This window comes from Anopheles maculipalpis, chromosome 2RL (genome assembly GCF_943734695.1).
Source record: "Anopheles maculipalpis chromosome 2RL, idAnoMacuDA_375_x, whole genome shotgun sequence".
In the NCBI taxonomy this organism is placed as follows: Eukaryota; Metazoa; Arthropoda; class Insecta; order Diptera; family Culicidae; genus Anopheles; species Anopheles maculipalpis.
Window position 1 is genome coordinate 44,276,541 of NC_064871.1, and position 14,821 is coordinate 44,291,361.

The 14,821-nt window shown below is 39.8% G+C and overlaps 1 protein-coding gene across 1 annotated transcript; it reads left to right on the forward strand.

Moving 5' to 3' along the window:
- Positions 1–10,533: 10,533 nt before the first annotated feature.
- Positions 10,534–13,791, forward strand: LOC126567155 (uncharacterized). The gene is made up of 4 exons (XM_050223388.1): positions 10,534–10,678; positions 12,913–13,362; positions 13,432–13,591; positions 13,671–13,791. The coding sequence occupies exons 1-4, from the start codon at positions 10,534–10,536 to the stop codon at positions 13,789–13,791; spliced, it is 876 nt and encodes a 291-aa protein (XP_050079345.1).
- The last annotated feature ends 1,030 nt before the right edge of the window (positions 13,792–14,821 follow it).

A 14,821-nucleotide genomic window follows, 5' to 3' on the forward strand; every position in this document is an offset into this window, starting at 1 on the left:
AAGATGTTAAAAGTTTCAGGAATATTATTGCGATTACGAGTAACTTTTTTTTGTGAATATGGGAAAATACATACCCCATGTGGACTTTTCCTTTCTTTTTAGTTTACTTTTATTGGCAAGCTTTGTAAAACATTGAGATTGGTTTGAGAAGTATTTATGTAGTATTGGAAAGATTTCGAAAACAAAATTCTTCCCGCGAACCGAAAGTTTGAGGAATGAGGCTGTTGGTATGTTGGAATAGGGCAAATAGTGTGTAAGCGTTGGCAAAAACACATAAGCTGATTCGAGGAGGATAAGTGGTAGAATTTTCTTTCTCACATGGTAGAAGTGATCCTTAAGCCGTACGAGGTTGTGGTCGTTTTTTTTTTAACGCACGTATACAGACACACCCACACATGGAGTAACACTCTCGAAGTAAAACATTTTTTTTTTCGTTAGGACGGCCTGACCGTATTGCTTGAATGAATACCACGTAGTGAGGTTAGTCAATCCTCACTAAGGGAGGACGGTCCGGATGGGATTTGAACCCCGGTTTGAAGACCGGTGTCGCCAACACCACCGAGCCGCCCCTCTTTTTATTACCTAGCAAAGTTGGGCTTCCATTCGCAGCATAACTGACGTTTTCGGTAGTTATATATTTTGAGTATTTTCTACCGACGATGTGAATTGCATCCATAATCAGATCGATATCATTTTGTAGCTGGGTCAAACTGTATTCTGCTGGAATTATGGCGTCCGGGTTATTTAGGCACCAGTTTCCTTCAACCTCACCTTCAGCGTTGCGGACACGAGGACGTGTCCACTCAGCAGTAGGAATGGGATTGTAGTTGTAGAAGTAATCCCTGACGGCGTCCGGGGTGTTCGTGCTACTCAGTGAAACAACCGTTTGTCTTAAGTTACTGAAAGTAACGAGACACGGATGATGCTGGTTGATTCCTGCTTCATTGGTTATTTGGGCTGGAACTCGAGGTAGGAAGCGTGTGTTAAACGCTGTGAATCGTCCAAGCGATGAAAGATAATTCACAATCGGGCTGAAGATAGCACCTAACTCTCCAAGTTTTCTAACTTGGTCATAAGGTACATCAAACTGGGAGAAGCCTGATTCCAATCCTGGCTTCAAGAGACACACGATACAACGCCGCGGCCAAGGGTACTGGTTCAAGTTGACGGATGTTAAGCCGAGCGAGACGAGCGGTGATGGCTCAGACGATGAATCCGACGCCACGAGTAGTAACCGGCAGGATAAAGGTCCTAGGCGATACAGCAACTTGAAGCGATGAGAGAGCGTCGGTTAAATTCTGGAATCCGAAGTATAAGTGTTCGTAGACGGCTTTCTTTGCCACTGCTGAAGTCTTCTCGGACTTCTTCTTTCTGAAGGCATCCGGGCGGTTGGCATCTCGGTTGGGCTTGGAAACTGCTTTCGGTGGAGCAGCTAAAGCAACTTGATCCTCCTCTTGGTGCGGGGGGCGGTTAGCGAATTTCTTATTATTCGGCATGGTTTAAAAACTTTTAGGTTTATTGGGCGGCAATCCAGTTCCATGAAAACGCAAACAAACGCAAGTAAAACATCCAAACTGTCGAAACCTGTACGCTAGTAGTAGATTGCCTAAGAGATTAGTATTTTGTATGTTGGAAACCATGCGTCGCGCGGTTTGAAATCAAATATTTTTTTTTGTTTTTACTTTTTAATGTATTTTTTCCAATACGGTACTCGTTTTGTTCGACTTATTTAGCTCCACTGTCACCTTCGCGTACTTTTGTGGACACGATGCAAGTTTCGAAGATGATCCCCAATAAATTGGCATTTGTAATGGACGTTATCGATCATACTGCATGATCTGGCCGATTTTTAAAGAAGGCACAACACAACCACGAACCTATGGGGGTATTACCCATATAATAAACGTTTGATATATATATATTAATATATATATATATATATATATATATATATATATATATATATATATATATATATATATATATATATATATATATATATATATATTTATAACGTAAGAGGCGATGCGCCTGGTCAAGATTAGATATTACTTATCTAACTAATGTTATTGAGTTCTGAGTGTTATTGATGAGTGCTATTGGTAACGCACTTCGTGAGTTACACTGATGCGTGTGTCGCGTTTACACTGCGTGTCACCACAAACCTTCGTTTACGCGAGTACGTAAGTGTGAGAACGAATAACAACGAAAATAATCAGATCGGATAGCAAAATGCAAGCAAAACCATACAAAGAAAGGAATAAATGAGAGATGTAAAGAAAGTGTCTAACTTGCGGATGTAGGTTACCGCCGAAGGAAAGCAAATTATAACCAAAAAGAGAGTGGGATTGTAGTTGTAGTAGAAGGGTGTGTGTGTGTGCATAATTTGATGTCCAGAAGTGGTGGAAATAACTCTGAGCAGATGGTATGGGCCTTTGGATGTAGAGGCTTTTCGACTACGAGAAGTTCCAAAGAGATTTCTGGAATAGTTGAGGTTCCTTGAGCGCCAAAAGAGATCTTTTGGTCACCTACTGTCTAAATCCACTTCTGAGTCAGCCAGATGCCACTCATAACAGGAGAAATTTGTGTACGTAGATGACATTTTTATAATGGAAAAAGCTTGCACTGTTAGGTACTTGTAAAGCAAAGCGTTCCAAACTTGTGATTGGCGTTGGCTATTAAAGTTGAAGGAAAAGATATGGTTGAGTTTTAGTGGGCAGGGAAGGCTTATGGAAAGGTAGTTTGGTTATTGGTTCATTATAGTCAGATGGAACTACTCTAGCAGCAGTACCGATAGTAGTCGTCCAACAAATGCTTCATGTTGCTGTAAAACTCAAGCGTATGGAACAGTGTCCGATCATCATGTGATCTCTCTTTTTTTTTTTTGGTGGAATATGTTGTTCCAAAATGTTGCTACATGTTTAGAATTGGGTTTTCTATGCCTACCAATAATACAGTAAAAGGAGCTTCTGCTGCTTAAAACGTTGCCTAAATATGACTCCTATCATCTCAAGACAGGAGATCGTCTTCGAAATATTTGGCTTTCTATGGAGAAAAGGTCTCCACACTCACACACATACACACAAATTGTCTTTAACTTTGTTTTTAAGTTTACTTTTCCTCTTATGCTCTTCAAAACATTAATCTTTATGATTGATTTTCCTTCACAAAACTGCAAATTTAGTGTTAAGAAAAACAAATCCCTGTGTGCAACCCTGTGTTGGTGATGCGTTTTGGAAAAGCTTATAGAAACTCAAAGCAAACAAAAACAAAAACTCACACTAAAAAAATGCAGCTACTTGTGCTGAAATAACTCGTGAAAATAAGAAGCAATAAACGAAAAAAATAAAACGAATATGAGAGAAGTGGGTTAAATAAGTTCGATTGTCCGGAGCAGTGCCACCGCCGCGGTTTTTAGGGTTGCGCTTTTTGTGTGGCGCGCAGCACCGAACCGAGAAAAAAGAGGAAGGGTACTAAGAACACTGTAGCGCTTTGTCTAACAAACAATCAACAAGAAAAGACAGAAACATTATCCTTCTTCGCGTGCTTTAGAGGGGTGGCGCTGTACATGAAGATAATAATAATAATAGTAGTGATTAAAAGTGAAGGAGACGAATGGCTTGTGGAACAACAACACCTTCTGTTTCCTCATCCTCAAACAGCTTATTTTGCTTCGGTTGTTAGTAAGCGTGTTTGTTGGTTGCGTTCTTGAACGAAGCCCGAACAATTGTCGGTTAAACACAAACACCGGAGGGAAGAAGCAAAAGAAAAGGGCGGATGCCTGCTGCTTTTAGGGAAGTGACCCATAAAAAAGTACACAAAAGACTGGTTTAAACACACAAACAAAAACGGGAACTGAAAGAAGAAATTTAAACAGCAACAACAGCTAAACACGTACACACACACAAATGCAAAAGAAATAGAGAAGAAAGTAATACCACGACCATGCACGTGGTTGCGTGTTGCGCGTGAAAAACTAAGGAAAACAAAGCAAAACAAACACACAAGAAAACCCATTAAAGAATTTTAGTTTTCTGTTTCTCTAATGAAGAACATCGGTTAAAACAATTTTGGTAAAAAAAAAATTAGGCAAAAATTTGGAACGTTAGCACAAGAAATGGAGTTTAGACTAATTTTTGGGTTCTAAAAGTGTTTAAATGAAATACCTAAAGAATGCGTAAATAATCTGCAGCTTAAAAAAAAGAACACCAGTTTGGATAGTAAAAAGGCAAACTTTTATTATGGGATAACAACGAACACAAACAAATATAAAACAGCAATAGTTCAAGAGAAAACAAGCCCACAATAATCGCCTACATTGCTGTAAATCAAGAGCTCAACAGTTTAAGAGTGAGAAAATGGTAAAAGTGTGTGTGTGATCGGAGCGCATTTTTTGTTATTGTTTTTTTTTTTTTTTTTAATGCAATTACAAAAAGCAAACAAGAGTTTAAGGAGGCCTGCAGTTACAACTGCTGCTGTCCTAATGGGGTGGATTTTTTCAATACAGGAAGGCCAAAACGCAAGTGAAGTGAAAACTATAACAAATGGTACAATATACACAACCAGATGACTGGAATAAAGCTGTAAAAGCAAGATTGCATTAATGAACGATTTACAAAATGGGGCAATCGGTACGAGAATTCCCTGCATTATTAACCCTCCAATAAATAACGTGAAACGGAAGAAAGTAAAAGTATAACACAAAGAACATAACAAAAGAAAAAAGGAGCAACAAAAAAAGCTGAAGAAGAAAAGTATATATTTTTATGAATTATGAAAAACACACACACACAAACAAAATTCACAAACTAAAAATACATACATAACACAATAAAAACACACATTAAAAAACAAAAAAAATGTGAAAAATTAAAAAGTGATCAATCTACACACAAGTAAAAACCAAAAAAAAAGAACGAGAAACGAGCAGAAGTAATAAGAAAAACAAAGATACAACAAAACAAACAAAAGCACTATTTACTTATGCTGGTAAGGAAGGAAAACAAAGGAAGAAAAAGAAGATAAGCAAGATGTTAAATTCCAAGACAAACAAAAACATACACACACACACACACACACACTCAAAAGGGAAGAAGTATTACTACTACTTCTTTTACTACTACTACTACTCCTGCTATCACTAATACTACTGCAAAACTACTACAAACACTACTAAACCATCATCTTTGCTTGTTGCCATAAATATGGAGTGTGTGACACGATGTTTTCCTTCTGCGGGTGGGATTTGCCCAACCCTAACAGATCTGACCATCATTTTTTTTCCTTATTAAGGGATACTGTTTTTGTCTGTTTTGATTCTTTTTTTTTAAATCAATAATATACATATATATTATATACACATACTACTACGTGAACTGGACTGAGTGAGCGAACTATGAGAGTGCGTTATGTGCGAAGCAAGAGAAGGAGGTAGAAGAAGGGAGGTAGGGCGACCCGATTTGTTGAGACAGTTTCCAATTATTATGTGCGCTGAGAAACATTTCCCTTTTTACCTGTAACTTTTTTACTTGTTTTTTTCTTTTTTTTTTTTTAGAAATTAACTCTAATGTACGATCATGTCGAACGTTATTGGCGAAGCATATCGTTAACACAAACCGAAAAACACATTCACAAAAGCCAAGTGAAAGCGCGGGATTATTCCGATTCCGCGTGAACAAAAGTGACGAAATAGACGACACAAAAAAAAAAACATGTTTCACGATCACACGGCCATAGGACACGCGGAGCTAACTCGAAAAAGAATTATGAATCGTGGATCGAACTGGAGATAAAAAATTTCCCGTAGCATTAAGAAGCGACACACAAGTGGGAGAGGGGACTGATCAGATTCCGATTTAAAGAACGAAACGAAAACTCAAGTGAACGAGAGCGAGGAAGAGAGAACGGGCAGGGCGATACAAACAAGAAAATGTGAAGAAAATTTGCAAAACAACAAAAAAATCCTACAAAAAATAAAACGAAAACGAAATGAAAAGTCTTACTTTTTTATTCTCTGTTGTTGTTCAATTTCTTCTTCTTGGCTTAACGACCTCTAAGGTCATGCCGGCCATCGAAATGGTACCACGTAGTTGGATCTGTCGTTAAGCCAAGCCCATTCTCTATTGTTAGTAGGTGCTGAAATAAACATTTTGTAGAATTTCCCTTATGGGAAGCAATAACACACACGTAATATCTGATGGAGATAATCCTGTTAATTGTTTTGTTCTAGTATGAATCCTTTTTTTTGCAGCTAGAAAAGCAGTACCAGTAGACACCACCAGTTGATGACCGATTTTGGGAATGTTGAATACACAGCAGCAAGCATTAACAAAAAGCGGAGAATCTGTTTATCCTATTTAATAACTTCAAGGGAGCATGACATAATCAGTGATAGAGGTACCACAGTCAGTAGAGTATGCATCCTGCAATAGTCTTGTCATCCAAGAGTACAAGGACCCTTGGACGTTCACGTTCATGGTTGTAGAGACTTCGTCTTAAAAATCCTCGTCGCAGTCGAAGGGATGAATATATTGAAATTACTCAAGAGTGAATCACGATCGTACAAGCAAACTAAACAGTTGCTTTAGGGTCCTGACTAGACGAACAAACTCCTTGGTTTTAAGAGTCTTTGCCATTTAAACGACCCCAGACATTTGTAAGGCGGGAAACAGCTCTGGAAAGGATTTGCTCTATTGAAGGCAGAGCACCCTTTTTCGATGTGATAGAGGCATCAATTTCAATTTTGCTTGTTGGGGACTCTCAGAGTATTTATCTGCCACTCGCCAGCCATCGTAGTCGTACAAGCTTTCGTAGTAAATGCTCGCAGTTGAAGACACCATCTCGCCCAACATTCAACGAATCAGAACGATTTGTAATCAAATAGCTTGTGTGCTTGAGACATAAAATTGTCCTGATCCTTACGTCCGGGTCGTTTCTGCCATGGGCTTTTTTCAGTTCTCCAGAATTTTTGAAGGAAAAAAAAGCAAATGCATTCTGAAGGTGTCATTAATATGGAAGGTGTCAGGAAGGACAGAATACACGGTGCTATTGGTATGAGCTGAAAGGAGTCATAGTGTAGCTGTTAATAGCGAGCCATGAAAGAGCATGATAGAGATAGAGAGTGACGATCACCAAGTAGTAAAAGATATTCGGTACCTTCACGATCGTTATTTCATTGTATTGTGATTACTCTAGGCTTCGCAAGCTCTCGACTCTGGGGTCTTTATTATATATTATATTATATATTAGACTCTGGGGTCTATATTACGAAAGCTTTTTCGCTAGGCGGTCTGTCTACTCCCATGAGAATCAGATAGCCAACATCCTTATTCGGACTCCTTCTCCCTGTAACACTGCTTTAGCAACTTGAGCTACATGTGGATTTAGTAACACAGACTAAAGTCGTGCTAAACTTTGTGGGAAAATTATAGGTAATTTGTTCTTGTCACGGTGAGCTGGGGCCAGGGGAGGATCATAATACAAGCAAACTAAGCAAATGTTTGAGGCCTTCAGTTTTGCAGGGGGTTCATCCATATTGACAGAGGTGGATCGTCTTATAAGCGGGCTTTGGAATAGCCAGATAGCAATGAGAGGACCTCGGGGGTCTTCGAGCATTTGGAGAGATTAACGGCATCCCATACTACATAAAGGGGTCTCGATTTTGGACCTGATGCTGCTAGGCTAACGACGTATGTATGTAAATCCACAGTGACTTATGTCCGGAAAAGCAAACGTCTATGTGATACTTCTCCACACCTCTGTTGATCACATGATCTTGGGGAGGCCCAGTGGTGTAGGCGACAACTCCGCTAGTAGGTATACACCCCATCCGGACCGTCCCTCCGTAGTAGGAATGTCTGTCAATCAAGAGGTATCGGCATCATTCGATCAAGGGATTCATCCGCCATTTACGATAGGCAAAAGTACGGGTAGCAGATCACATCTGGTATTCGTCGTAATTATTTCAAAATATCCAGGAATGTAAGGTCTTCGGATCTTCAGACTAAAAAGAACTGAACATATAACATACACCCTATTGGACTTCAACTATCCAACGTTTGAAATAACAAATTTTTCTATGCATTCACTTTCAATCCTTCGTTTTAAGATCCGTAGTGTCCATTACAAGAATATCCGATTTTTCATTTAAACTCGATCAAAATTACCCACCCGTCGACATTTAAAAAAAAGGTCATCCATCGGTCATATCCGGTGCGTAATCTGAAACCTCATTACTGATTAATAACGTTCATCAACACGTAAAACATTAAAACACTTCCTTAACAGCTTAATAACTTCATCCCTTCTTTATCAGAAACGGTCAACTTTCGCTTTTGACGCCAATCTTCCAATGTTCGCTCGCAATCTTTTCCCATCCCGCTTTTGGCACAGTTCCATAGTGTTCGGTACCGACTACCAGGCTAGTGAAACGGCAAAATTGCACTTTTACCAATGTACCGGCCCCCGACGTGCCCCAGATGTTCCGGATACGTTTGCTATATTCCCGGGGTAAAATCCGGATCGGTATCGATCGGTAACTCGGGAGAAACTGTCCTGACACGTGCTTAGCATTTGCGTACGCATTTTTGCGCTCACCGATTTTGAGGCCATCGAACGCCGGCGTTGGAACATGCTTACGCGTAGGCGAGCCCTTTTACGCATGCAAAGCATGCGTGACATGTTTGTGCTTTGTGTACGGCCAGCAGTAGATCGATTGCGCTTTCTTAGTTCCGTGCCCGTGGTGTGGTTGTTTTGGGGTTTCGTTCCGGCTGGTAGACAGTTATTAAATGGGGGACGTCTTTTTGGGGTTTCCGGAGGCGCAAGTGCCTTTGGAGCCGTTGTAGACGAAATTTCTCTTTCTCTTGTTTTGTTGCAGCGGTGGTTCTTAGCGGTGCGGTGATCACATTGTGCTCACGTCACTGTGTGCGAATGCGCTCGCAACTAATAAAAAACACACTGATTATCATTAGCTGTTTGAGGGAGAGAAAGAAAAAAGAAACTATGACGTGCCATAGTAATATGTGCGAAGCGACGATGAAGTACCAAATTGAGCCATATTGTTTAATCTGTTGAAGCTGATCGTTTAAGCGTAGAGGAAAGTGGGGCCATTTTACTGAAGCGAGGAGTGTTCGTTAGTATTTTCAGTAGAATTTACCTAAGAACATAACTGCTTATGTATGCTAACATAGTCCAGAATTTCAGTATTTATCCTAGTCAACATGGACGAAAATTCCCTGTTTATCTCCTTCAACAGCCATGAGAAACCTCACTTACATGATGCCTATCTTCCGACTCGTCAGAGATAACGTCTTATGATTCCGTTTCATAATTGCACTATCTAACCTTGTTCTTTCTCCTCTATTATATGCTGTGGGTTTGTATCTTTTTCATGGGCGTTTTTTTTTGTACTACAGTTGTCTTCAGAGCCTACGCCATTAAATATGGTGAAAAGTATGAATCAGATAGATCACTGTATAATGTAATATTGTCTATAAATCCTTTTCGGCACGGAGGTACTAAAAAAGTGTGCTTTATTCTGTTACGTTCTACGTCGTTGATCAGTAAGGCCCACTAAAATCCTTAATCATAACTGAACCAACTACAAACAACAATTACTTCTACAAATATTACAGTAGACCCGGACTCTATGTTGGAAATGAACGACTGGCCTGCCGAATGAACCCCTCGACGTAGAGGATCACCGAACATTTTTTTTTAGATGGGTGAGTTCTACACTGTTTGTGATTGTCACCAACCGGACATGTAGCGCACCGTTTTTTTTTTAAACTGTATTCTTGGTTGTTGGTTGATTTGTTGCAGAATAACCTATGGGTGGAGTTGGTACCCGCCAGCCGCCCTCGCCTAACAGGGGTCCCTGGGGGGAGGATGGGGTGGAGGGTAATTCAATATTTGTCTTTAGAACTTGCTATATAATCTAAAATATCTTCAATACAATATAATCTATCTCCAGTTAATCTAGTTCATACACATAGTCTTTACATGCGGTGTTGACAATACGGCGCAAGCCGTCGTACTTAAAATAAATAAAAAATAAACAATATAATCTATCTACTGTAAATATTTTTTATTATTTTAGCTACTTTTCTTACAGCTAGTAGCAGATAGTTTACAAATCGCGAGTGTATTTGGCCCCACGCTCCCCTATCGCACGTGTGATGCATCGTAGAACGATCGTTCAATAGTAGCGGAACAATAGTGGAGTGTTGTTGTCCGTTTCATTGGCGCACGAATGAAACGGAAGATGCGTTTCCAGTGTGCCCTACCGGAAAGCTCTGCCAGCTCCGAAGCGAAGCTTTTATTTTAGTAGTCTTTGATGAACCGGTAGCTGTCAGTTAATAGAGTGATTTTGTGCGATACGGACGTGCGTGTGTCACCGGTCACCAGTGAAGTGTGTGTCTCTAGAAGTATAAAGCCTCTTTTTGGATACGACTCGAAACGTGTTGCAGCTTCGTTGTGTGGTGTACAAGAAACTGACCATTTGGTGTATTAATAAGCTCGCTAGTTGTTAGCGCGATGTGGAAAATTACACTAATCGTGATACTGACGGTGGCGGCCGGTACAGGACGAGCGGCAGAAGTTGATGAGGCCAAAAATGCGAAAGATTCCTATTTGGCGGCATTGAAAAATTCACATAAAATTAACACGCCACCGTACAAAGGTAAGGATTATCAACGCTTGTGCTGGTGAAAGTGAAACTTTGTGTGTTTTGATAGGAGACTTTCTATAAGTATTTGTTTTTATCATTAAGTGGTACGTTTATGGTGACTTAGTAGTGATCAGGTTTTCTCATCGTCAAAAAATGTGTTCCAGTCATGGGTGAAGTTTGAGATACAAAGTCAATTCTTTTTCTTAAGCTTTCTTCATCCAAACCACATCTTGTTTAATTATCTCCAAGATAAGCAAAAGCTAGACTCACTTCTGTACATCAGACAGTGTAAGAATACTGAATACTCAGTGCATTCTCACATTGAAGAATGGATATCAACTAGAGAAATTTAATTTTGGTCACATTTTTTACTCTCAGAAGCTTCAGTATAAGCGTGTTTGTACCCAATTTCTAATCAACTCTTTACATTCGGAAGTAATCGTAGCAATTTTACAAGACAGTTGTAATTAATTGTAACCGATCGGGATTGGGACACTTTTACTGTCATACATCAGATACTACAGGACTAGAATAGAGTTTTTATTCTGATAGCTGGATCTGGCCGTATTGCTAGAATAGTTTATTTTGGATAGAAATAAATACACGCGCTCTAAGAAAAGAATCATTCTGACCATCACGCATCAGTCTAGTAGGGATGTGAATGGGAACTCACCCAGTCGGCTGACGGGAAGGTGCGTCCAAATATATCGAGTGTCCAGCAATAAATGAGGTTTGAAGGGTATGTGAATGACGGATCTGCAAAGATGCAAGAACAATCGCATTGTGGTAGCCCTTCAGAAACGAACAAGTGAACACATAAAATGCAAATAATCGTTAGGATATTATTCCGCTACAGATCGGAAGGAGGTAGTACCCAACAACACCGAGTGTACGGATAAGCTGCGTCCATGAAAGGATCAGCCTTCACGGCAACACTGCAAATACTACCAAGCAGTCAGACTCCAGACAGGGTTAAATGTTCCAATGATAGTGCTGTCCATCTGGGCAGACTTATGTAGTTCTTCTGTATCATTAAACACCAATCTTAACATATAATAGTTCACTTTACAACTATTGTTCTGTCGGAATATTGTGTTAGTTGTTACCGTCCTGAGTGTGTCCTACATAGATTTAAAATTATATGCTTGACGCTTTCTTCTATATTTCTTGACTTTGTCCCATGAATTTTTGATGCTTTCCCAAATGTTTTGGCAACGTCCCGCGGTTTTTAGAAGATATCTCCACCTAATTTTATTTTCTTACCACAAAAAAAATGTGGGAAGTTAACGTGCCAAATAACATCGGAACGAAGTCAAAAATATTTTGATTATCCTCAATTGATCTTGCGCAAGCATCAATAATCCTCGAGAAACTCTGTTTTTGCTAGGATTTTGGGCTGATGGGGGATGTGGATAGGAAGTGTGAAGAAGTGAACCGGAGGAGGGAAGAAAACTAAACAGCGAAAACGAAAACTGGGCAAAGATATGCGGAAATCCAGTGAATGCGTACATTAGTGGAAAATACCTAAACAATTCTGGAAAGGATCGGATTCTGAATCATGCAGCTGTCAGCCAAGACTGTAATTGCCAAGGGAGTTCAGGATCGAAGCAAAATATTTCAACTCCTAATCCTTTAGGGATGAACTAGGGTGAAAATATTTAAAGAATATTGGGCGATGATACTATGGGATTCAAGCGTCTCGAAGCACAGCGTTTGACATATTTCCGACCTTGAAGACAAACATATTTGCGGAAGGCAAGACGTGTAAATGATCTTTGGACACGTTCTAACGCAGCTCACGTTCAGATTATGGATGTTTTTTCCAGAATTTATCTTATTGACTAATAATATCGCACCTTCAAGAAGGCTGGATTATGGAATTTAGATGTCATTCTTCCAATCATTTCTAAAGAGTTGTAGGCTTTAGTCACAGTTTTAGAATGTTGTACCTTAAAAGTCAGCTTAGAATCAGAACAAAAACCTAGGTCTGATGTACAACATGTGCACTTATACGAGTTCTATTAATTTTAGAGCTAAATAAAAGAGGAGATCTTGATAGGCTATACGTTGAAATAAAGTATTTTTAGTTGCAAAGTTAAAGACCATTCGACGAACACCACGTCCCGTTGAAGGACATTCTAAAGGTTATTCACAAATAATACGAAAAGAAGTAGAACTAAAACTCTGCCTTGATCACACCCAATATAACTCTTTTTGTATCTTACACCTCTCTTTCTTTCTAACAGGCACTCCGATACGGATATCCCGCGGTGACTACAACATCGTCCCATCTAGCTCTTATGACTACAGTGTGCCTTCCGCAAACTATGGTCCTCCTGCTGGTAACGAGCTCTACCAACCGGCCCCACACAAAGAGTACGGTCCACCACCACCGAAACCCGTCTATGGTCCACCAAAACCAATCTATGGCCCTCCACCGCCACCACCATCCGGCCCTGTCAGCCATGGCATGCCGTACTTTAGTCCGGAAAATTGGCTACTCAGCAAGCTGAAGTTCAAGTTCGATCTATTCACCATCGGCAAAATACTGCTCAAGCTCGTTATCTTCAAGAAGATTGTAAAGTTTATCGCTCTTCTCTGCTTGCTGTTCTTCATTCCCACACTGAAGCCGTCCGGTGGTGGTCACAGCGATGAAAGTAGTGAGGAAGATCGTCGACGATCGTACGATTTGCAATGTAAGAATGATTGTTTGTATGGTGTTTGTTCTTGTTAATAGCTTACATACTCATTTTTTCACCCCACAGATGACTACGAACAACGACTTGGTGAGATGACCAAGTTTGCGCTGACCGCACTGGAAGCATTTACCGTAGATAATGCTCTGTACTGTCCGGAAGAGAATCTCCTGTCCTGTCGCTTCAAGCGCATGTTTGACGTGATTGATGAATCGTATCCCGTATCGAGGTAATTGCTAGGGCTTAATTTTGAGATGCTTGTAACTTTTTCTGTGACTAACATAATTTCTTACAATCTTTTTTTAAAGGATCTACACCATTTACCTACCTCCAACTACAACGAACAGTTCCGAACATAGTGGCGCTTCGGATGAGCAAACTCACATCGAGAATCAAGTCGACAGCAACGTTGGGCAGGAGGTAGAATGAAACTAGCTGCCATAACATGTGCGAACCAGCGTTACGGTACCCGATACCGTTTTACCTTAAATTAGTGATTTCGACTATTTATGTTGAGTAAAGTGTTAATTAATTTATTGATTTTAAGAAAAATAATTATCAAATAATGTTTTTTGAGAAAACCAAGCCGCCCAACGTATGCAGCCGAATGGTAAGAGTGAAGCATAAGGCGTCTCCATCGTACAGAAAGAGCATAAAGTTGTGTGATAAGATTCCAGTAATGCAAAATGCAAAAAATTTACACAAAAAAAAGGAATTTACACACACATATTTATCTATCTCGATAAAATGAAACGGTTACATATAATGTTACCTATCAAATTGCATTGATTTCTTTACTAAATCTTGAATTTAAGAAAAATATTTTTCCCTCGTCAATAATTGCTTTTGATTATTAACAAAAGTGTTTTGCGCTAATCGCAGAACGACTTTAAGCAAGGCAAAGTTTATTTTTATTGATTCGTGCTTTTATTACCAAATTTGTGGCTGTGCTTCCAACGGTGTGTCTTCGGTGTGCTTTCGATCTCGACAGAGCTTCCCTTGCTTTTTTTTTTCTTCTTGCTAACCTTTTACCCATAAACCACACCCTTATGGGTATGCTTGTCTTCCAAGTGATCGTTAGGTATGATCAGTATCGCAACGCTTCAATGCTTACGAAGCATTTTGCCCAAACAGATAGATTTTCCTCTTCAAATTTATCTCGAAAATTGCGATCAGATGGTTCTGGGGTGCACACAACTTTGGCTACTCCCCCACAATCCCCAAATGCATGCTTTCCATCACTTGCTTCGATTAAATAACAACATCACTGCGCCATTTTTGAGATACTTTTTAATGTATGGGGCAACTATTGGGAGGCTCCTTGTACTATAGATCACATCAGTCAATACCATTCCCCTGGAGCAAATAAAACGGGATGTGATATCCTTTTTAATCGATTTTGTACCACAGCTCCAGGGGCATAAAAACTTCGTTCGGCTCCCATTTTCCTTTGGGTCAC

Excerpts from the sequence above, each read along its gene's own strand:
- LOC126567155 (XM_050223388.1), top strand. The coding sequence starts at position 10,534 with ATGTGGAAAATTACACTAATCGTGATACTGACGGTGGCGGCCGGTACA. Across the intron at positions 13,363-13,431 it reads ACGATCGTACGATTTGCAAT|ATGACTACGAACAACGACTT; the intron begins GTAAGAATGATT and ends TTCACCCCACAG. Across the intron at positions 13,592-13,670 it reads GAATCGTATCCCGTATCGAG|GATCTACACCATTTACCTAC; the intron begins GTAATTGCTAGG and ends CTTTTTTTAAAG.